General features: G+C 39.8%; 1 protein-coding gene across 2 annotated transcripts in view; it reads right to left on the reverse strand.

Moving 5' to 3' along the window:
- The window catches only part of LOC122994522 (dipeptidyl aminopeptidase-like protein 6), a 93,369-nt gene that overhangs the window by 41,916 nt on the left and 26,741 nt on the right, over positions 1–24,712 (reverse strand). Inside the window, exon 1 of one of the 2 annotated variants that reach the window (XM_044369251.1) lies at positions 4,211–4,392. The exons of the other annotated variant lie outside the window; for it this stretch is intronic. Within the exon in view, the coding sequence (XP_044225186.1) occupies positions 4,211–4,270 (60 nt within the window). The 5' untranslated portion in view covers positions 4,271–4,392. Of the gene's footprint in view, positions 1–4,210; positions 4,393–24,712 lie in introns of those variants that run through there. 2 annotated transcript variants of the gene reach the window in all.

Raw genomic sequence — 24,712 nt, forward strand, 5'->3', positions numbered from 1 at the left:
ATATGTGGATGAACGAGGCAATGACCTAAAGCTGAAAAGCAGCTGTTATAGCAATGGAGGAGGTACAGTATTATCAGTGGTGGATTCAGGCTGTCTGAAGGGCAGGGGTGAATAGAATATAAAGGGCACCTGATACATTCAATAGGCCCACATCAGCAGAGAATAACGACGCATGTTTAGTAAAAAGGCTACATCCCCAATTAAAATTAACATTTTATAGGGTGATTCAGAATATAAAGAAAACACCTCTGTATTAAAAATGATTTACTTTTTAAACATTTATTTTGCAAACATCTCTGTAATAAAATACAAGGAATGGGTAATGTTTTAAAACTTTATTTCTCAAGCACATCCATAGTAAAAACATGAAACTATTAACATTTTGACAATTAGCTGTTTTTAGCAGTCTTGTCAGGGAAGCGAGAAGCAAGATCGGTGAAATCAAAGGAAGATCTTTTTGGTCATGAGTTATTAAATGTTAATGACCTCGTTATGGTCAATTGGGATGTCCCTCTCAATGGACAGCAGCAGAAGATCTGAGAGCCTTCCTTCTCCACATCTGTTCCTAAGCTGTCTCTATCGCTCGACCGAGCCAGTTCTCACTGGCAATGTAGCCTGTTTGTGAGGAGTTTCGTCTATTAGCAGGGCTACTCAAAAGGTTCTCTTCCAGATTTCATAAGTTTCATGACAGAATAAATTAAAAAAAACTTTTTCTACTGGGCATTCCATCAAATTGCTGATGGCTAATGCAAACCTTTATCTCTCTCATCTCCTCCCTTCGCTGCCTCTAGCTGTATTTTGTATTTTCTCTTTGTATTGTCTTCAATTTTCTGTCTCTTCTTGGCATTCTGTAATCATAGGGTAACCCAATGCTAATTTCCATCTCTACAAGAGCAAGTTAAACCAAGCTAAAGGGTTGTAAATGCATTTTGAGGAAAGAATAATCTAATGACTTCCCTTTAAGGTTTTACTACACCACAAGATTTGCTTCCACTTTGTATCAAATATTTAGGTGGCTAAGTACATATGCAGCAAGCAAGCCGCTATCCATCTAGCACATTGTTTATCATGTTATACAGCTTTTCACAGGTCAACATATAAAACCAACTTAGAAAATACAGTCAATATACATTAGTAATGCATCCTTCATAATATTTAATCCACAAACTCGATTTAATTCCAAAAAAAAACTTGCTATATGACCTATGTCACAAACTGTAGTAGGATCAAGGTTACAGCTTAGACTGCTCTGACTCAAACAATCTAAATCCAAAACAGGTGTTGTGATTGAGCAAACTAGTGAGTGGTATTGTACCAAAATCAATGAGTGGAATAATGTCAGCTACAGCAACTACAACATGTTTTTAACGGTGCTTTATTTTCCTAATGGTCAGCCTACATAAAGGATAAATTAATTTCTACAATAAGGGCCAGTTTACTCCACTGTAAGGGCATTTTATAGGACAAAGTATGTTCTTCACTGGAAGGGTACTTGTTTTTCTCCCATACAGGGCATCCTACAGGGCAGTCCACCATGTATTTTCTTTGATTGAAAGGGCACCCAATTCTGCACTTCCATATGTTAGACTTAGGGAAACCCTAAATGGCACTTTTTCCACTTTTTTCACTGAAGGACACCTATACAGAACCTCCTGCTCACCCCATTACAACTGATCTTCTGAACTGAATATCTTGTGGGGGTACTTTACAACAGTGTTTCTCAAAGTGGGGTCCGGGTACCCCCAGTGGTCCTTGAGGTGGTTCCAGGGGGTCCCAAGCAAAAAGGGGAATAATTTATTTTCACTAAAATTCCATCCATAAGTAACTCAATGACAGAATGTGAGACTATTTTGGTCATGGGTTTCATATACTTTCTTTAATAAAACATCTGAAAGCAAAAATCTTATCAGATGGGGGTCCTTGGTCTAATGTGTGTCAGTTTAGGGGTCCTTGACGTGAAAAAATTTGAGAACCACTGCTTTACTAAGCACTATCACATTTTCGCTGACTGAAAGGGCACCATGAGGGCACGTCATTCCAGACACATATAGAGGCACTCTATAGGGCACTTCATCCTGGTTTACCCATAACTAAGACAGTCATTATGTGCAGGCAACTTAAAGGGCCTTTTATCATGTTTGCTGTTCTCTGGGGGCACCTTAGAGGGCACTTTTGCAAGCAACAAAACATTCTGTGATTCTGTATCTATTCATTCTGTATGTCTTTAAAGCATCACGATGAGCAGTAATGTGAGGGCTGTTTGCAGTAGTGCAAAAAGAGAGAGTGATGGCGTTTCAGATAAAGAATGTGGAAATGCATTTTCTGAACCTTTGATGAGGACAGCAGCATTTTTAATGGAGGACAAGATAAGATGCCTTGAATTTTCAATCTGTTTATTCACTTATATTTCAGATTTAAGCTGGATACAAAGCAACAAAGTGCATTAAAACCTCTACTGCTAGCAGCAGTGATGGTGCAGTCCGGAGGGCTGGAGTTCAAATCTCAGATGTGCTTCTTTGCTGCATGGTTTTTCCTGTGCTATGATATCTTTGTCTCTGTCTCTGCATCATTAAGGAGTACATGCACATGGTGGCATTTGGATTTGAAACTGATATTACCAATGAGCAAGGTCATTGTTGAAGCTAAGGCATCAGTAGTGACAGGGGAGTGTATTTTCCAAGCTCTCTCATCCAGCAGGAAATGGTGTTTTGTGTACAGATTGCTCATACTGAATAGAAGAAAAGAAGTCAAGGCCGGCCACATGTGAAAATCAGTCGGAGCAAATAAAGATGTATCAATCCTTTTCAACAAAGGTGAAATGATTGCTGCACGTGTGCAATGATTGCACAGTGTGTTCTGTTGTGTTGCACTGACATATGCAGATGGGCATATGAGCATTTCACTCACTGCGAGCTTCCTTTTTCAAGTCTGACATCCGATTTCCTCTCAACCTTTGAAAGAGTTTGCGCTCCCCCTTTTTTTTTCCGATCTGAACATGGTTAAATATCTACTATGCTGCTGTCTACTCTGCACTCCCGCTTCATAAATGTATGAATAGGGCGCAAAAATAAACACTTTACACTTAAAATATTCAAAAGTGACTGTTGACTGACTGCATTCAAGACAGGAAGGATCTTCACGCAATTGTTCACTCAAGTGCACAAGGAAATAAAAAAGTAAAATGTAGATGAAGTTCTTTAAATTTTGCAGGAAACTTGAGACAAATACCAAAATTAATTACATGCTGGGCATTCATGTAAGTGGAGAGCGTTCACCTCATAATGAAAAAGCCCTTTCATAGCTACTTTGCAGGCTTTGAAAAGGTACTCAACATCCAAATACTCAACAATCAACCACTGTTATGCAATGATATTTATTGTCAAGATGTTCTCACTCAATATGAGCAAGCATGTGTTTATTTTGCTGAAGCACCTTTCAACCTAAATTATAATATCACCGCCAGAAGCTCAGTTATGTAAACCCAAAAGTGGATCGTGTGTCTACACACCATCACTTCACAGTGTTCCCTATGGCTTCCTACAGCACGATTTAAACTCAATGAGTTGACAGAACAATACAGAGCAATTAACACCCACTCTCTCTCTCTCTCTCTCTCTCTCTCTCTCTATCTCTCTCTCTCTCTCACACACACACACACACACACACATTCACACACATACTTTTTTCCTTTTTGGCTCTTTATCTTTGGTTCAGAACCAAAATAACCAAATAGAACCAAATAATAAATTTTGTCCTTGAAACTAAAACTATTCAAAATACGGTGTATCACTAGAGCAGAAGCTGTTTTTACACAGTCAAATTGTTTTCATGAAAACAGGACACCACTCCTGCTATTATGGCATAGAGGCCACTCCTGTGTGCTGAGGTTACATCAGGAGTTCATTAAATATTTAGGCAGAAGTTTAGAAGTTGGGCATTGTTGGCCCATACCTCTATAGTGCAGGAATCAAATATTCTCAGCCAGGAAATCCAAAAGTCAAAACAGAAGCAGTGTTAAAATGCTCAACGCAACATCGAATGGAAACCAGGCTGCGTGAAATATTTTGGTGATCTTGTTAAAAATCAGCTGTTTCCGTTGCTGCTCACGTCTGTGTGCTTGTTTATGAGAGATAACGAGCGCCAAAACGCACAGGAAAAACGCAACGGAATCATATAAACACAGATAGAAAACAACGTCTGAAGTCCTTACCTGATCCTGCTGCTGCTGAGCCGCTTTCACCGGCCCGTTCGCGTCTTTTGCAGAAGTCATGACGGTCAGTAACGGAGGAGAGAAGAAGAGAAGAGAAGAGAGGAAAGGAGAGGAGAGGAAGGAGGGAAGAGCGCGCCGGCGTCCGCTGCTGACAGGTGCAGAATAATGAAGCGGAGAGAAGAGACGCGCAGACCGGGGGAGGGAGAGAGAGAGAGAGAGAGAGAGAGAGAGAGAGAGAGAGAGAGAGAGAGAGAGAGAGAGAGAGAGAGAGGCGTACAAAGTGTTCAAGGATATCCAGTGATTTGCTAAAATAATGAAGACCGTGGGTGCAGACAGCGCAGGGTTCAGCTGATGCGCAGGAAACTGTGGTCCGCCGCGATGTGGGAGGTTCAGTTTACCTTTTCAGAGAGGCAGTGTCATCACCCACAGCTGAATGGACCCCTTTTACTCAAACATATACCTGATTTCTAGAGGGTTTAGTCTTCAATCTGCGCTATTAAGACGATTTATTCAAGGAGAAGAAAAATCATGGAGCAGGCAGTGGGCGATCATTTCAGCTGTAAAACATGTATCAGAGGAAACTGCCTGCCCACCAAGCAGACTGCTATCAGGTGTATGTATGCAGGTTTGTTTCGTTTTTACAGCAAAGTCGAAGTACAGAGCTCAGACCTACACAGGAAAACGAAGCCAAAAATAATCTCATTTACAAAACTTAGCAGCTCCAGGTATAGTGTAAAAGTCTCCTCACCCTCCTCCGCAGTCCAATCTGAAGCTGCAAGGCTTTGCCATTTCTATTTCTCCGTTTTTTTCACTTCTCCTCCACAATATAAAGGAGAGCTCAAGGTTTTGTCCTTCCATTTGGGCCTATATTAAGTTCCACAGACTCCACTTCCCACCGCTCAGCTCTCCCCGAGCAACTGATAATATGGAGACCTGTCAGTTTGGATCAGATCACTGTAGGCACTCATTAGTGGCAAGTCCATTACACAGGAAATGGAAACAGGAATCAATGCAACAAGAACAAAAGTACTTTCAGGTATCAGTGCAGATCTTTTCAGGTGAGATCTAGTCCTATCTTGCTGAATTTAGAAGTACATTCATGATTGGCAATGTTCTGTGGATTGCACTTTAGGGAGTAGGAGACAAAAGATTTACATGGTGTGTCTAAAGAGCACCCATAAAAATCATATTCACTCCATTGTATGCCAATGCTGCTGTATCGTCTGCCAATAAAACAAAGTGTTGCTGCTGGCCAGGCTCTTGAGAGGCAGTGCTACCGTCCTCCCACATAGAGCAGAAATAGTTCCAGTTCCTAACAAAACATTGTTTGTGCTGCAACTCGCTCACCGTGTGTCACATCTCTGTGCACGCACAATCCATATTCTTGTTAGCACAGCTCGTCTGCTATTTCTGCTGCACACACACACACACACACACACACACACACACACACACACACTGCTCTTGTACTGGAGAGTGTTTCTTCAGAAGTCATACACAGTCTCTGCAGAGCTCCTGGCCTTTTGAACCAATCATCTGTTGGAGGAAAAGTATAAAACTGAACAATCTCACATCAGAAAAATAAGAAAGTCCATGCAGTGAGCCACAAGCAGAGAAGAGAATATGTTTGGCACCAGTTTGACATAAAAATTCCCTTGTTACAACAATATCTTCAGCATAATGCGGATTAGTGTTGTGTATTTTCTAAAGGGGTAATTATTGTTTTTACAGAGAAGGCAGAGATGATTCATTCTCTCTCAGGCATTTGTAGATCTATAAATTAATGAGAATCGATGGAGCAAACTTCAGAGGAGATTGTCCATTCATTATAAAATCTTTAAACTCCATGTTGATTACAATAAATGATAAATAAAAAAGTAAAGTAAAGTAAGTCATTAAATGCTCTGATTGCCCGAATAACTCTTGGAAATTCAGATGTGCAATCTGAGTTCTAAGATTACATCTCTGTTCATTACTTACTTAGAAGTTACGAACATTAGATTAATGAAATTCTGCCAAATCATATAGTCATATTATATAGTCATAGGGAAAAGTACAGAACATGTTCAGCCCACGGCACACTATAAAAGAAGTCATTTAAGTATAATTACCTTTTTAGAGATTTTTTTCCTCTTCTTTTGAAAGATTTCTTCAGAATGTGAAACTATAATCTTGGTGAACATAATTCACCTTTTCAAAATTCCTGTGCTCTCATGTCCTGATCATCATCATCATCATCATCATCATCATCATCATCATCATCCTAGTTATAGGCCCATCAGGTGTACTTTGAGATTAGGGTTTAGTTTATTAGTTATGATTATATTTCTTTATGCCAGAAATATAAGTTTGTATACACTGAGAAATAGATAATTTTCCTTTTTTTCATTAAATGTAACAAGTGACAGAAATGCTTTAAAGGGATACTCCAGCGATTTAGGTTTGCACCTCTGTATTATTGGAGGACTTACAAAAGATATATTTTTAAAAGGAAAATCAAGCAGAAAGCAACAGATATCCAAAACATCCTGACTTTTAGTACCTAATGCTCCAAAACTGCTGGATCCTACATTTCCCATAATGCAGCTCTATAGCATTATTCCCCAGACGCATACTGACTAGTATATTATATCCACAAATTTGGCAAACTTCCCTTTCAAATACATCCTGTTTGTAACAAAGATTTTCTGTTGCAATCTGACATAACTATGATGACACCAACAGGATTATCTTCTAGACAAAACTCCCTCCAGAGCCACAAAAGACATTGCACAACTGTTTTCACAGGTTGAGTAATACTGCTCATAATAAGCAAACTGTGGAGTGACCATGTGAGGCACAAAACAAACAAACAAATAAAAAAACATTATAGCAGCAACAACAAAAGATAAGAGCCCAGGGATGAGCACAATCATAATAACAGAGATAGACATATGAATCAATTATTAATAATACAAATAACATCATGAGCAGCATGTTACATCATCACCACAGAGGTCACAACTCTTGGCAGCCTTACCCTGGTAGTTATTGCCTCTCAACATTATAGTCAGGATAAAATTAGAGGAGAAAAGTAGATAGACAGTAAACACATAGATTCACCGTAAACAGTTGGATACATATCTAATGTTTCATAACGTTGCAGATGAAACACATTTTGGTTGACTTTGACTGATCTGATAGTTGACTTTAAAAGGCCATACACGGCACCAAACATTACATTTGGTGCTGCTGCGACTGTGCACCTCCACACATGGCCTGAGGGAGCTGCATGTCCAGCTCTCCTCTTGCCGCGGCTTATTTCAGCACTGGTGCTGTGGACAGCTCCGCTGACACATGAGCAGAAAGCATGTGCAGCTTTCACCAAAATACATTCGTATAATCATTCATATCATCTAATTCAGTTATATCACATATCTAATTGGGTGTGTTTTTGGATATATAGAGCAATAAATAAGAAAACAGCATTGAATTAAATGAATTTCACAACAGAAGATTACAGTTCCATCCTCAAATGTGTGACAGCCTTTCCGCTCTCCCTATTATCTGTTTTCACTATGGTGATTTCCGCGGTCGCTCAGTGGAAGATTAAACTCGTCTCGCTGTCAGAGCTCCTGACGATGAGCCACACAGAATTTTCAACAAAGTTTTAAGAGGAGTGAAAGCCCAGCATTTACAAGATAAACACTGCATTAAACAAAGAGCAAACACAAGGAAAGCCTAAGAGACCGACCAAGCTCCAATAAACAAGACGAGAAACCCAAACACAGCGAGGGGTACGAAGACTGATAATCACAATAAAGTACATGTTGGATCCTGGCAATAATATTCTACCAAAGAAACAAGAGACAATGAGGCTTAATTGGAGAAGCAAAAGAAAATCTGCAGCCGTGTGGGGTCAGAGTGTGCCAGCAGAGCCTTTGCTTTTAAAACACACGCTCTCCTTTAAACCACATTTTCATCAGCTAATTGACAACATTTTCATTTATATTCTGTTTTATCCTTTTCTGTTTTATCATTTAGTGGTTTATGGACTGCCTGAGATAGCACCTCTAGGCAGCACCTGTCAAATAAATCCTGCATTCCAGAGCTCTTAAACAAGCACTTTACACCAAGTGTTGAATGTGCATTGTTGTTACTGAAGTTATTGGCAGTGTCTTGTTTTTTTTCTTTCCGAGGGACCAGCAAACAGACATTTATTTAACTGTCAACAAACAGTGTGAAAGTCTTCGACTGCGTGCTAGCTCCCCCAAGTGATCACTAGATGTCTGACATCTTTATGTTGGTCAAAAAATACATTTCTCACAAGACAATTCCTCTTTTAATGGTTTTTACTTCAGGGCTTGTGTTCATTTTATTACAAAAACACAAACTAGGCTTTATTATGAAGACATTAACTTGTAGGTTGGGGGAGCTGTACAGTTATTAAAAAAGCAAATCATTTCATTTGATGAAAGTATTATAGTAAGTAGATTGTGGATATAAAAGTCAGACCCTCCCTGCCTCTGTCAGTTAAAACTGAAGAGAAAGTGTGATAGAGAGAGAGAGACAAGGACGCCTAACAAAGGCCGGGACACTTTTGTTTGATAACCGATCATTATCAGCTGCTCTCTCTCCACAGACCAAACAGCACAGCTGAAAGCCTCACACAGCCACATAAAACCAACAATGCCAGGCAGCGAACCATTATCCATGTTTTTGTGTAAATGCATCCCGGAGGGGTTTTTTTTCCCAGCCCACTGACGGCATAATATCGCTGTGCTGATGAACAGGGGATGCACATAATATCATCAACACCTGTGCAATTTAATACGTTACAATAAACAGCTTTGGGAAGCTTATAATGTTCACATTTAGTCTAAACTGTGTCAGAGAGGTGCTAATTCAACTGTATGGTTGATTCTGTAGTTGTGATGTTGCTGTTAATGTTTCATACATTATTAATCAGTAACCCACATTTTTGGATTGGTCTAATGGCCAAAATTGTTTATTGACAGTAAGCATGTCTAAATCTGACTTTCTCACATGCAGTATTTAGTGTATTTTATAAATTAGTGAAGTCTTTTTATCTGTAGTTTAGTTTATTTTTGGGGGGTAATTTGGGCATTTTGGCAACCTAAGAATATTACATGCTACTATTAAAAACACTAACATGTGGTGGGTATATTATTGGCTGATTCCTATATTTTTAGTCACAATATTTTTTTAAAAAAAGGATTCAGTTTTCCCCAACCAGAACTTTATTCTTGTCGTTATGGAGATGTCTATGAACAGGCATTAAACCATTAGGTAAATGTAATGTAAAACTTTTACAGAAAATATATTTTACATTTTGAATACATAAAATATGACTAATACAAATCATTTTGACTTTATTTTTGGTGTCAGTTGGTCAAAATGTTCTGATGGGTTGAGTTTGTGTTGGGGGGGATGTAGCTTATCTAAAATCCCAGTTATACGGCCTCTCAGGCAGCGTTTCAACCATTGACACTGAGTGAGTGAAACTCTTTAAGGGCTCTCTGAGGCATGTTGAACCCTATCCTTAACTGGAATTGAAATTCTGAATAATTTAATAAAGCATGCAAAGAAAACAAATGACTATAAATCAGCCTGACAGTAATTTTAAATAAATTGTTCTCTTCCACAATGCCAATAAAACCCTATCAATCAATGAGGGCTGCTGATTTAGGAACAAGCTGCTTCCGTTCATGCGTGGTGCCAGCTGTCAGCCCGGCCAACTCAATCATCAGTCACATCCCCTTCGCCCTCTGGCCTGCCGAGACACCTTCAGCTGTCCAACTGGCGGCACACCTGCATCACTGAGTGTAAATACTGCTGTTTGCATCTCTGCTCAGTCTGCTGAGCTACGGCTGTAAATCACAGGTTAAAGATGGAGCCACCATGTGGGCAGCACTTCATAGTTCATCACTGATCATTACTGTACTTAAAGGTCACACATTCGGCCGTGAGGAAACACGCCTCCATAAGTCAGAGTGATGAAAGGCAGAGAAGTTTTCAGACTGCAGGCAGAGGCAGTTTTTCACTGTCTGGACATTACAGAGGGGTAATTAACAAGTCCACAAGCCTTTAATCAGACTCATTATTGGTGCTTTACCAAGAGAGGACTTTCAGGGGGAAACAATTAATCTACCATTGTCTTGTCTGGATTGTTTAGACACACACACACACACACACACACACACACACACACACACACACTATAAAAAATTACATTAACTTTGTATCATTCCCTCGCCTCTAAACCTCACTCCTTGACCCTCATCAATACTTAATTGTTTTTCTGGGAAGACTGGCCCACAGGTCAACTTACTCGTTAAGTAAGACCAGTGACTGTATATAAAGATGGACGACGCGTCTCCACTTCCTACTGCTAAGCAAAACTGAGGCCAAAATATCTTGTTTCTCGGAGCTGCCATCTTGCTTGTGCGATGTCATTTAGAGCCAGAGTTTGCGCAGTAGAGTCAGGTGACAGGATGATGCAAGTAAGTCTATCTGCGAACTCTACAGATAGACCTACTCAACACACCCACTTTACTATGTGACACACACCCACTTGGTAAGGTTTAGGCATGAGCAGTGAGATGGTTAGGGTTAGAGGTCAGGAGGGTGTGTCGTGTAACATGCTGTTATGGTGACAACATCGCAGAAGGTGTGCTGTGTAGTAAAGTGGGTGTGTCATGTGGTAAAGTGGGTGTGTCGTGTAGGTCTGCAAGACTGCAGATAGACCCTTCTCCAATGACGACCAGCGGGACATGTCCCTCAGCCATCCCGCCGTCCAGGTTTGAGAGCGGCTGTCACAGCTGTCAATCATTACATCCCACTCCCTTTTTAAATAACTAATTAAAAACAAACTTATCAGAAAAATGAGCATTTGGACAAACATCAGTGTGATAAGAGCTACCTAAAATTACAGAGACCATCTTTGGGAAAAAATTATTTGACATGTACTTTTATTTTTTAGTTTGGCTCATATCCCATCCGCTAACATGGAGGGGGTGGGACTTACGACCTATACTACAGCCAGCCACCAGGGGGCAGTCGAGATGTTTTGGCCTCACTTTTCGGGAGCTGTCATGACGTCCATATTTATATACAGTCAATGAGTAAGACACAAAAGTCATGTTTCAAATATCACTAGGAACTGTTTTTTTAAAACATAGTTTTTCCAGTTTAAGCATAATTTCTCATCAGTCTGCACTTTCAATTTCCATTTTACGAATGTTGAATAAAATGTGTTTTAATAATGGATGGCATTTTGTGAAGATCCAGTGCAAAAAATATTCTCCAATTATTTGAAAAGCATAGTGTAATGTCTGTAGAAAAATAAGACCACTGAGTATGAAATTGGTTTATTTCACATGTTGCTTTTTGCATTATGGCAGTTTTTCACATCGCCTCCTCTGACTGACTCAAGCTCCTGACTGTATTTTATGCTCCACAGTCTACTGTGTTGCTGTGTGCTACATAAAATAATTCCATATGCAGTAACCTAAAAACGGTTTTGCTCCTGTGAACGCTAAACAAAATCCCATCACTTCTCTACTACCTGCACTCACAACTTTCAACATGAGCCACTCTCCTGAGGAAAAAGATAATCTCATCTGCACAACACAACACAGAGCAGCGAGGAACACGCATTTCAGTAAATGTCTCCAAATAGAAACAGAAACAAAAGATTCAATACGAATCATTGTCTGACAAAAACATTAGCCTTGGGGACCAAAATGTGATTATTCCAAGAGAAAACTGCACCCTTGGAGAAAATAACTGTGAGGGAGACAGGACTAAAGTAGCCGATAATAAATGCTCATAATGTAGTCCCAGTTTGGCCTCCACTGTGGATCTCAGTCCAAATCAGCTAGTGGTGTGTTTTCCGTCACTTTTTGTTAGTCTGACATTAGGCTCCCATGACTTTATGATCTCACCTGAAGGCTGCTAGGACCTAATTTTCTTTAATGTAGGACTCTGCAGCCTGCTAACCAGCAACAAAACCAGACACTGCCATGCTGTAGTGTTCAATATCTCCATGTTAGAAGACAGATGACAGCTGTAGGGAATCTCACTACATTTGGATTTAAATTTGCCCTCGTAAAATTATAGGGGGCAACACTCTTCAATTTGAAGAGAAGTAATTAAACCAAATTAATATCACTTTAGTCTTATATCTGAAAGTTGTGAACTCTGAATACAGGGATTTTCATCTCTGTTGTAAAGGAATACACATATACAATGACTTGGCGATAAATCAAGATATTTATTGAACTACCAAGGGATAGAGATTAATACACACATACAGTAAGGTCCAAAAGACTTTTGGTTAGGTTGTGATTCATCTGTCTAACAATGGTTCTTATATTCTTTTAACTTTTCTATTGTCAGCATGACACAATTTGGTCTTATGGGTTTTGCACTGGTTGTCTTAAGTTTACACCCTTTTTTATGGGTGTGACCTGAAAAAGAGCATATTAATAATTCAGTCCTGAAAGAGGAAGTTGAGTTTTTTTATGTAAATTGAATTGATAAAAGTACACCCCCAGTTGTAAATGATTAATAAGCACTATAATTATCATGGATTTAGTCACTGTGGTATCTGACAGTTTGTGATTTGGAGTATGCTCCTTATGAGTCTTGGGTGGCTGATGTTCCCCAGTTGGTTGGTGAATGCCTGGTGAGGGGGGCTATGTCTCTCACTTAGAATTGTTATGGTCTTTGCTCCTTTGCAGGCACTTCTGTGAGGGGGGAGGTGAGGTCATGTGTTGACATGAGTCCTTCAGGGTTTGTTTTCTGTCAGGGACATGCCAATTCATGTGCAGAGATCAGGTTTGGGGCAGTCTCATTTCTCATCTATACCCGTTCATCCATCTCTGCTTATGTGAGGCTGGCCTTCCTGGAGCCTGTATGGTTTTGCTTGGAGCTGTATGTTGACTGTATGATGACTGAGGTCCAGCTGAGTCTGTCCCTCTGTTGACATCCTGGTCTCCAGTCTAAGTTGTTGTGTTGTTGCCATGAGTTTTTTTGGGAGGAGTTGTCATGGCTGACTGGGGGGCATCGTTGTCTGTTGTGATGTTTTTGCTTTGCTGGAGGTTGGGCTCCCATGGGCTTTTGCTTGTATGAACCACGACTCAGGACAGTTCTTTGTTTGAATGTCTTCTCTGCTCTGAGGCCTCCGCTTGCTGTAGGCTTTGAAGACTAGGTCACACAGCTGCTGAGTTGTCATGGTGCGGGGGCAGGCCATGACACCTGGTGACTGATTTTAGGGTGCATGTTTCTGAGGAACAGAGTTTTGATGTCTGGATCCTCTAGATGCAGAGTAAGGGTCTCTGGTACAACTTCACCTACATCCAAGGTGCACAGAGAAGGGAAAGAAGTCTAGAAAGATGAGAACTCTACAAAAACAACTTTACTAGTTGACCGACGCGTTTCGGCTTGTGGCCTTCATCAGGATCATCGTAAAACACATTACAAACAACAGTTGGGTATGAAAAAAGGTAAAAAAGTTATATATATTATATATATATATATATATATATATATATATATATATATATATATATATATATATATATATATATATATATATATATATATATATATATAATATATATATATATATATATTATATATATATATATATATAATATATATATATATATATATATATATATATATTATATATATATATATATATATACACACACACACACATATATATACATATATATATATATATATATATCAGGGTTTGTATATATACATATATATATATATATATATATATATATATATATATATATATATATATATATATATATATATATATATATATATATATATATATATATATATATATATAAGACAACCAATCATATACATCCAGACACGTATCAGCCAATGGGGCATCTACAAAGATGGGTTGGATATATGGTCATGTGGCTTCAGGTCAATCATTGTCCAAGATTAACAGAGGCAAGGGGAGTGTCCAACAAGGGACATGGGTGACACCATATTCGGTCCATTAATTAGAAAGGTGCAACGTCTAGGTCCTCTTCCTTGTTCTGTTCATTTTTGGGGCTAAAGTATGCACAGTGGATGCAATGATAATAGGCCTGTGTGTCTTTCCCGTCTTTCCTGCTCTGCTCTAGAGCAGCTGTGAGGCTTTGTTAAGCTTCTGATTGCCCATATTCCCATATTAATGCTTGGCATAGCAGCTGGTAGTCAGCCTTGACATGGCCTGGCTGACGGTCAAGGAAGCTGCGTACCTCAGGGTTAGAGGTCATCCTGATGAGGTAGAACTTGTCTTCTGTGGTGGCATGGTCTAACCTCTGGAGGAAGAAGTCGATGTCTCACAGGTGGGCATGGATGTCATAGCCACCAGAGAGGCTGGGTACAAAGGGATTGATGTTGCGGGTCACTCTGTCCAGGTCTCTAGTGGGTACCCCATGATGGTGCAAGTGTCTCAGGGAGCTGTGTTCTGCTGGGAAAACTCTGTCATCTGCCTCTGGGGGGTCCCCACTCAGGGTGGAGGTGATGGTGGCTTCCTGAGGAAGAAGCTGTTTCTCTCTTCTCTGGCTGTTGTTTACCCAGGTATGATGCAGCTGGTCACAGGTAGGTGACTGGTCTCTGCTGTTTGGTGAGGACCTAGTTGTGCCTATCTAGAACTCTTGCCTCAGTTCGTATTTTTGAGTATTTGAACTCTCTCCTCAGGGAGTCAAGTACATTTTGATCAATTTAGTGTCTCCTCTCAAAGTCTTTAATTTGTATTTTAGTTTCTCTTTCAGTCCTTGTTAAAGCCAACAACAAGCTGGCTTTGCAAAGTGGTTATCATGGAATTCCTGTCTTTGAATTCCTGCTCAACCTTACAACTGAGTCGTTTGGCTTGCTGTGTCTTAAAATCATGCACTCTAATTGTCCATTATGCTGTGAAGTAGTCTGCAGGTCATTGAAGGGATTTGTAGGTTTTCACTCCCTGCATTAAGTCTGTTGTCTTTCCTCTGGTTCTTCCAGTTGTCTGATGCGTGGCCTGGCCGAGCTATCTCCCTTTCACTGCCTCAGCTGGGTGATCAGGTGGTGTGCCAGGGTGTTTACCATCAGTTCAGCTGTGTGGCTGTTCAGCTGGTCTGGTCCCTGGATCTTGAGGGTGTTGGTCAGGATCTTCCACTGGGTGAAAGTGTTAGGATTGGGAGACATTTTGGCTGTAACAGACTACCACACAGACTAACGGGGGGTGCTTAGTTCAAACTGCACAGTTATAAAAGCTATACTCTTTTAAAAGGCTAGTTAAACTGTTCTACTAGGACTGACAACACTGCATGTATGCATGTAGAGATACGAAGTTGTTTGTGTCTATTTAACAATTAATTGCAATGGACTGGTTGTTACTGTGCTGGGGAAAATTGTTACCTCTAGTTTTACTGCTCAGAGCTATGCCTAGCCTTCACAGGCTGTTGCAGTGGGAAGGCTTCTGCCCTCAATACCTCTGAGCTAAGAGGAGTGGGGTCAGCCAAGGGAGATAGGGAGTGAGATAAGAGACAGAGAGGGAAGGAGAGATAGACTGCGAAAGAAACAGTAGTTATTGATTGAATGACAATCATACAGTGACGCAAAGTGTCATTAAAATATTGACAGTCAAAATCAAATGTTAAAATTTTGACTCACTCTTGGTATTCCTGCTGTTGCAATCAGGGTTGTTTACTTGGCAAGGGACAAGAGTTAACCTTGCTGTTGTCTAATAATTTGGCCTTTGTCAATCAAACTTAATTCAGCTGGACTAACAATAATTCAGTTTGTAACTGAATTATTGTTAGTCTAGCTATTAGCTGGGCAAGGTATGTTTAGGGAGTAAAAAAAGTTAGTTCCCTTTCTGCAGGAACTGGAGTTGCATTAAATGTCTTTGTCAATTATAGGGATTAGTTGGCTTTAAGTACAATTTATTCTTGCTTTGCAATGGTGGCTACCTGTTTGTGTCAGTCTTGGAAGTCCTGCTAAGGTGTCAACATAAAGTCAAGCTGGAAAGCACTCTAATGAATGCAAATAAAGTATAGATGTTCTATGCTACCTTTCTTATGTTGAATATATTCCTCTAAAAATATTTCTACTTCTGCCTTCTAATTATTATCTGATGACTTTCTTTGCTCTTAAAATCAGATTCACTATATATATACTGTTTTGCCTTTCCTTATGCTTGTAGTGAGACACTAGCACTGAATGCTTTTATAAGTACTAGAATAGGGGTTGTAGCATGCACATTTCTGAGTACAATTGAATTGGGTCTGACTTGGGGTAAAACTAAAGCAATTCTTGGAATCACTATGAAGCAGAATTAGCATGAAGGCAAGTCAAATGCTATGCAAAATTGCTTTATTTTGACTAAAATTCAATAATTCCTTGAAATTAGGCTGTGTTCTTCTTTAAGCTATGACTAAAGGAAAACAGCTCAAACTATCATCACTTAAAGTGAGGTCTCACTTTAACAGTTAAGGTAAAACTGTGAATGAATAATCACTCTGACTCTCATGAGAGGGCACTAACACATACTGGTCACGGCTGGGTGTCTGTCTAGACTGCTTAGCTTTATCGACCTCCAATTGAAAACAAGATGGCGTTCAGTGCAGCTTTGCACCGCACATACGACAAGCAGAGATCCTGGAAGAGGTTTGAAATAGAGGAGTAAATGCTCTGCACTTCTATTTACCCCAAACTGCAATTAAGAAATGGGCCCAGCACTCTCACAATTGCTTCATTAACAAAATGAATGTACACTCACTTTAGCAATACATGCAATGTACAAAATGTCACTCCTGATCGCAGTGGATCAGAGGAACACAAACTCTCAAAGAAGGCTAAATTCTAGCCACACAACATTACACGGCTTCTGCATGTGTTCTATGCTTTCCTGTCTAGCCTTTCCTTCTTCCTGAGCTAGCACAGAGAGTAACCACTAGATAGCACAGCTAATGGTCAAGGGGGGTAATACAGCACAGTCTTGTAATGAACTAGAAACCTGGATACATCCAAGCTGGCTAACAAAGAAAGGCCCTGGGACTTGAGAGACAAGGAATCTTGCCTGAATCTGTCCTGATATGCACCTTAAAGACAGACAACTTTACTGTCTGCTAAACATAAAAACTGCAGTTACTTATCCTCTATGTGGCCTTTTGGATGGTGGCTGTTAAACTGGGGTCTGCTTACCCCTTGTGTGAGATCCTATCCAGTCCTGTTTCTGACTTGCCTCTAAGATTACTCTCATTTTATGTGGCAGCACAGTAACAAACTTTAAGCAGCAGCACAGTAATTTTCCATCTCAAAATCCTCCTCAATTTTTACTAAGCAGGATAAGCACTTTTCAATTGTCTCATACACTCAGACTATTCTGGACTCTGCGTCCCTCTCTTTTGTGCACAATGATTGTCTCACACTGTATTAATGACTAGCAGAAATTCTAAGGCCCCTAACCACAATAAATGTAGCTGTTTCTAAAGAGTTAGCTATGCTGTTAAGAAATAAACAGGGGTGTGGACCAAACTCATCAAACACATCAGTCCCCTCCTGTCCATGGACAGGCAGGTTCAACTCCTGAAAGCTTTTACTCTTTTAGTCAAAATTGGTAGCTTTATAACAATTGCATGATTTATAATTTTGCATTTTTCATAATAGTTGTATCGTTTTGAGAATGAAACAAGCAGAGTGGTACCAAATATGAGTTATCATATCATCACCATATAGTGTTTAGTGGTACACTAGCTTAAAAGGCAGTGAATAAAAGTCTAACTAAAGGAAACACATATTGTTTTATACACACACACATACAAATATAACATAATTAATTGTCCTTAGACAAAATGTTCATGGGTCGTCAGTCCTTTGTTCTCTCTGGTCTGACTGCAAACAGCATCAGTGTTCACAGCAGGATAAAAGTTGGTGCCAGCTAGTCTCTGTGGTTGACTGGCTCTTGGAGGTCTCAAAAGGTCAAAGGTGGTTTGTGTCAGTGATCTGGTTTAGTGGCAATGCGGGCGAAAAGGGGTCTTCTTATCTGATTGTTGCTGCTTGCAGAACGTTATAAATCTCACTGATGTCTTGTTGGCCAACGATGAAGAAAGAGCTGATCCGGTTGTTGGTACCGTCTGTATTTGAAGCAATCAGGGGATCTTTCCCATATACAGCTTGAGGAGTTTATGTTTCGGCGATAAGAACTTATGGAAGGTAACCACTGTTCAAGGGCTTAGAAGAGAGATGACACAGACAGGCTCTTTCTTCAAACAACACTTGAAATGCTTGAAACTGCATACATGCAATTATCAATCAATGTTTTTTTCAGGTGTCTGGAATTGTATACGTCATCCTAATCTTGGGTGTGGAAAGTTACAACTCCAAGAAACCACCTCAGTGTCCCTCATGAGTTTATTTCATCAAAGTGTCTTTTCAAGATGGCAGTAATTTGCAAAAACACCCAAAGGCACCTTTATGCAACTGTGATCTAAAACAAAATTAGGCAAACAGGAGTTGAGTGCAGACCTTACTGGCAGGATAAGAGTCTGATAATAAAACACAACACCAAGAAAATTATGTCAACAAGGAAGCAGTAAAGTTGTTCATTAAGTATAGCACATGGGCATCTGGCATATATACAAAATGGAGATGAGGAGAGTGAGTCAGCATGCATTTACAGAGCGTTAACCCATCTGCTGATCCAGTCCTCGTAAAACAGACTTACGAGCCTCATGAACTTTATGTGTGCTCATCAATGGCTTACAAGAGGGTCATAAAATGAAATAAAAGAAAAAAAGTTTAAAGTTAAAACTGCATTTTTGCAAGTTGTTATGGAAATTTGTTGGAGACAAAGTATAGCCACAAGGGTAATAAACAAAGATTTAGTAGCAACATGTGAGGTATATTCAAATCAGGGGCTTACAAATTGTCAAATAAACAAAAGTCATAAGTGTAAAAAATGTGATTCAGTGGGCCAAAGAAATTATAATTAATCACATACAAGGAAAGGATAATTAATATATCAGTACTCTTCTATTCTTTTTAAGAATGGAGTAGCAGAGATACCAAGGGGAGTGATTAAAAGCAAATTAGAAGCATTTGAATGAATAGTGCTTCATCGTTACCCATTCACTGCGCGTTTGAAAAGGTTTTCATCATCAAGCTCCTCCAAGCCTCCAAGGACCCCCGCCAACTAACAAAAAATTTCCAATCTAGTTTATGTGTAATTATTCCCTCTATCTCTCTTTATTAGCACTTCAGACCCAAATGAGGCATTTAACATACACACACAGACACACACACACACACACACACACACACACACACAAAGAGAGAGAGAGAGAGAAAAGATGTGCAGAGCTGCCCACCCAGAATAAACACAAAGCTATTCCTAACATGCTGATATTATGTGGGTATAATGTTTACCATGTTAACAATCTAAGTTTAGTGTGTTAGCATGTTAATCTTTGTTAATTAGCATAAACACATAGCACAGAGGCTGACAGAAATGTCATCAGTTTAGCATGTAATTGTTCATACAGTGCTGTATTGAGCTAATTTGAGCTAAAAATTGCAAGATACCATGGATTTTTTAATATATGTCCTCTGTGAACACCACAAACAAAATCCCATTGGCCTCCATTGCATTTGGGATGGAAGTAGATATCAGAGACAGAGAATGTCTCAAAATCTGCAACTATATGCATGGCTACATACCATTAAGTAAGAAAATGTTTTTGTAATTTAAGTGAACTAACCCTTTAACTTGCCCCTTCAAACATGTTGTAAAAACTGTAAATAAGCACATTATTATTATTATTATTATTATTATTATTATTATTATTATTATTATTATTATTATTATTATTATTGTTATTGTTATTATTATTGTTGTTATTATTATTATTATTATTGGAAGTAGTGATAGAACTAGTAGGCTAGTGTTGGCAGTAATAGTGATAGTAACTGTGGTAACCTTGAAATACAGATAATATGAACATATTGTGACAGCTTGTACACTGTCAGCTCTCTGTCAGAGCTCACTCTCTCGGGGGATTTGGATGCAGTTTTGAAACACTTGTGTCAAACTCATATCATGTCAAAGCGAATGCATATTTAAGGCGTCTGGGCAGCCACAAGGACAAAACCCCGGGACTCACTGCTAGATCAGTATCAGCTGCTAAGCTGTAGCCTGAGTCTATCAAAGCCAGACAGTGTCTCATTGGTGCCTCCTGCTCCCCGTGTGACGCTGATAGCATCAATTTAAACATCTTGTCCTGCTGAGCCCCAAAGTGTGTCTACCAACACCACAAAATATGTATTACCATGTCCGTAATGAAGTAATATTTAATCAGTAAGTGTACCGCAACTGGTGGAATTTTCCTTTATTAAAGTAGTGTTTGAATGAAATTTTTTCCCCTTTTGTTAAAGAGAGAAGAGAAAATGAGGGGAGAAAGATAGAGGAATGACATGCTACAAAGGTTGCTGGCTGGCAGCGTCTTAAACACCTAAGCAACTAGGATGACCCAGATTGTACTTGAACAAGTAAAAAAGTTCTGCTGTTTTGGTGAAACTGATTGAGTTTAACTAGTGTATTCAGACACTAAATTCAATATATCCTGAACTAAAGCAGAGTTTGCCACAAAAGAAACTGATGCTTTAAGATCAATTTCACCTTCAAGATAATTTGTGATAAAACAAATAAAAATCCATCCATCCATTTTCTTTACCACTTATCCTCTAGAGGGTCGCAGGGAGCTGGAGCTCAATGTCAACCTCAGCTGACACTGAGTGAGACCGGACCCAGACAGGTCACCAGTGAATCACAGAGTTAACTTATAGTATAACTGCATGTTTTTGGTCTGTGGGAGGAAGCCTGAGTGCCTGGAGAGAACACACACAGGCATGGGGAGAGCATGCAAACTCCACACAGAAAGCCCCCAGTCGGCCAGTGGGTTTGACCCCAGAACCCTGTTACTGTGAGGCAACAGTGCTAACCACTGCACCACCATGCCACCCTTCCTTAGAGGGGGAGAAAAAAATGTATTTAAAAGTTTATCTAAAGTTAAAATGAGGCTGCAGCTGTCTGAGTTAGTCAAATTAAGTGTAGATCTTCCTCATTTACAGTCTTTACAGTGTTTTCCTGTTGAGCTGCAATGGAAGTATACTAACAAAGAGGGACTTTGGCACTAAAAAATCTGTAACTCTGGAAGATATACACTTGATTTGACTAATTTGGACGGCTAAAGCTTCAGATTATCTTTAAATAAACTTTTACAAAAATTTTTACAAAAAATACATTTTTGCACAGAGGGAGGCTTGTGAATTTTGTCCCATGTCACTTACATCGTAAGTGCATTATCTAAATGTCAGTATGAACAGGAGGAATGATTACGACAAGAAAAACATGTGTCAATAATCATTTGGGCACATGACTATTGTTTTAAGACAGACTTGAAAAATTGCAAACATATCCTTTAATGTCTGCACTGTTGAGGTTCCGTCATTGTCTGGTGGGGTATATATTAAATATGTATGTTCGTCAGAAAGCTGATGCATGACGGGGAAGCACTCAGTGCATTACAGTGCAGCCATTGCTTAATCACAAGTATTGTCTATAAGGAAAGTGCATTAAGTTATTTTCCACACTGGATCCTGAATGTCTGGTTTTAGTTTTTACATCTCACTGCAGCAGTCAAGTAAAATAGTCGGGGGTAACGTTTTAAATTTAATTTATGCACACAGTAAGTAATGCAGAAGTAAATTTCACTCCATAATACTTTATATAAACTGTAATGTAGCGCTACTTAATAAATGTTTATAATACCAAGTTGCCCTTTAGCATATCCCCACGGACAGCCTGGTGTTAAAATTTGCCAGCTGACAAGTTTTTAGATATAATGACTATGATTTTGCAGCAAACTCTAACAACAACAACTTACAACTGTGGCTGTCAACATGAAGTGCTCATTATATCATCAGACTGTGTGAAAGCTAAATAAATAAATAAACAGTTCTGTCGCCTCCTCAAGCATAGAAACAGCTTGTAATTTCTTTCGGAAATATCCTTCAAGTGCTCAATAACAGACTGATTAAAAGCATAATTAGTAAGAAGAATGACACTAAAATGCTTCACAAGACAAACATACTGCAAAACAAATGCAAACACAAGTCACAGATGTGCCTAAAAAGATTCAAACACTCACCTTCCACAGTCTCTCCACTCGGGATAACTTTCGTGTTTTCATTCTGACTGAGCGGCTGCGTATGGAGCGTCAGTGTTAGAAAGAGAGAGTGAGGAGGGATGAGGATGCAAAGGGAGAGTAACAATGACCCGAACATAAAACAGACACACCTCAGCTCTCAGTGAGAATAACCCCACAGTCAGCATCTCAGCACTAAGTTCCACACTCCACACATTAAGTTGAAATGAGTGAGCGTGCCCACGTGGGTGTGTGGTGGTATGTGTGTGTGTGTGTGGTTTGGATGTTGGCATTGACTTTTCCCAACTGCAACACTGCCTGCTTTCTCAAGTGCAGAGCACGTCATCAAGGGGACCCCAGAATGCCAACGAGAACTCGACACCGCTGCTGTGCCACACCAGAGGAGGTCACATCAGAGCCCCAAGGGAGAATCAGACAGAACAGGGTGTCCGACAGCTGCACTAATCTCTGAAACACAACCCTGCAGGAGAGTGAGGGATGAAGCCAAAGCGCTCGGCCCCTTCAGAACAATCAGCACTGAACCACTTACCTGGGCCATTAGCTGAATCTTGCTGTTCAGCACAGATCAGCATTACACATCACATACAGAGCTGGACCACTTTATGGTGCTTTTTACCCAGGGCTGTTTATCCCGTCTCCTCTCCACTTTTCTCCCAGGAGCAATTTGCCCATAACACCACCTTTCTGGATTGATAAAAGCTGTTGATACAGCTACAGCTCCTGGACTAATGCTGGCTAGAATTTGCTGAAGTGTTGGGGGGTCAAATGTACAAAGATTCCGTGAAGCTAATACCTGTAACGTGTCACGAAGCACACATACTATCTGAGGCTTTGTGAGAATGTTAAATGTAGTCTCGAATTCTCTCCATGATGAGCTTCTTCTGTTAGTGCAGGTCGAAAAATTGCTATAAGCACAAACTTCTCCAGATGATATGATGACAGCTTAAAACAGCACTAATTAAAATTATATTAACAATGAAAATGTGTGCATCTTTATGTTTACTGTTTTGCTTTTTTTCACGGCCCGTGACTTCACTGTTTCGAGTCACTATCATCAGCATAATTTCCAGCAGCAACAATTAGTAGAAGTAGAATTAGTAGTAGTAGAAGATTAATCACCAGTATTTTGATAATCAATAATCATTTTAGTAAAAAAATGACAATTGTTATGATAGTAAACTGAATATCTTTGTGTTGTGGACTGTGACATTTGAGGTTGTCACCACAGGCTTTGGGAAACTATGATTGACATTTTTCACCATTTCTGATATTTTATAGACCAAACGACTAATCAATTAATTGAGAAAACAACCAACAGATTAATCCATAATGAAAATAATCATTAGTTGCAGCCCTACAGCACACAAAGTTAGCAACTAGCTGGTGAACATAGTGGAGCATTTAGTGGCTAAAGAGCCAGATATTTCCTTCAGGAGTTGGTGGAGACCAAAACGGAGCAAGAGTGAATATAGGACATCAAAAGGTGGGATTCAGATCATCACCAAAATCAAATCAGTTGTTGTTCAGACTAAGATCTATCTGACAATAAAATATCATGGACAACATTTGTAGGTTTTGAGATATCCAGCTGACAGATAGACTGAAAGACAGACTTAAATTTCTCAGTGTATGTCTCCACACATGAGCCATAATGTCACTGCAGCAAGATGCCCTCTTAACACATCCAGCAATAAAGTCCCTATATTCCCATGATGCACCACCCAATCTGGTGAGGGAAGGAACATCAATCATTGCGGTTCAGCTTTCCCGTCTTCGGTGGGGTACAATTTGACAGGCGGCCAGCTCTAGAATAGCAAGTCACTCCATAGCACTCCCCATTCTCTCCACCTCCACTACACCAAACAATCATTATCTCCCCCCATCTCTGTTCTGCTCCATGTGAGCTCCACACTGAACATCATCACAGAAGTCAGCGCTCGACTCCCGGCTCAGGGAAAAGCAATCTTCTTCCCTCTGTCCCTGGAGCTCTGGGTCTCATTCAGACTCCTGACTCCTGGCGTAGAGGAACAGGAGAGAAATATTGACTGGAGGTGATGTACACACAGGAGAAGCTCTGCAATACAGAATGTGCCTGACTGAATGCGATGTTGGTACACAGGGAGGAAAAAAAAGCTCTCCACAATGATAGTGTCCTATATGCGCCTGTACACAGGACGTGAGCGAGTGGCTATATACACACACACACACACTTTCACACACACTTTCACACACACACACACACACACACACACAACACAACACACCACCAATT

The sequence above is a fragment of the Thunnus albacares genome, chromosome 12 (assembly GCF_914725855.1).
Source record: "Thunnus albacares chromosome 12, fThuAlb1.1, whole genome shotgun sequence".
Lineage (NCBI taxonomy): Eukaryota > Metazoa > Chordata > Actinopteri > Scombriformes > Scombridae > Thunnus > Thunnus albacares.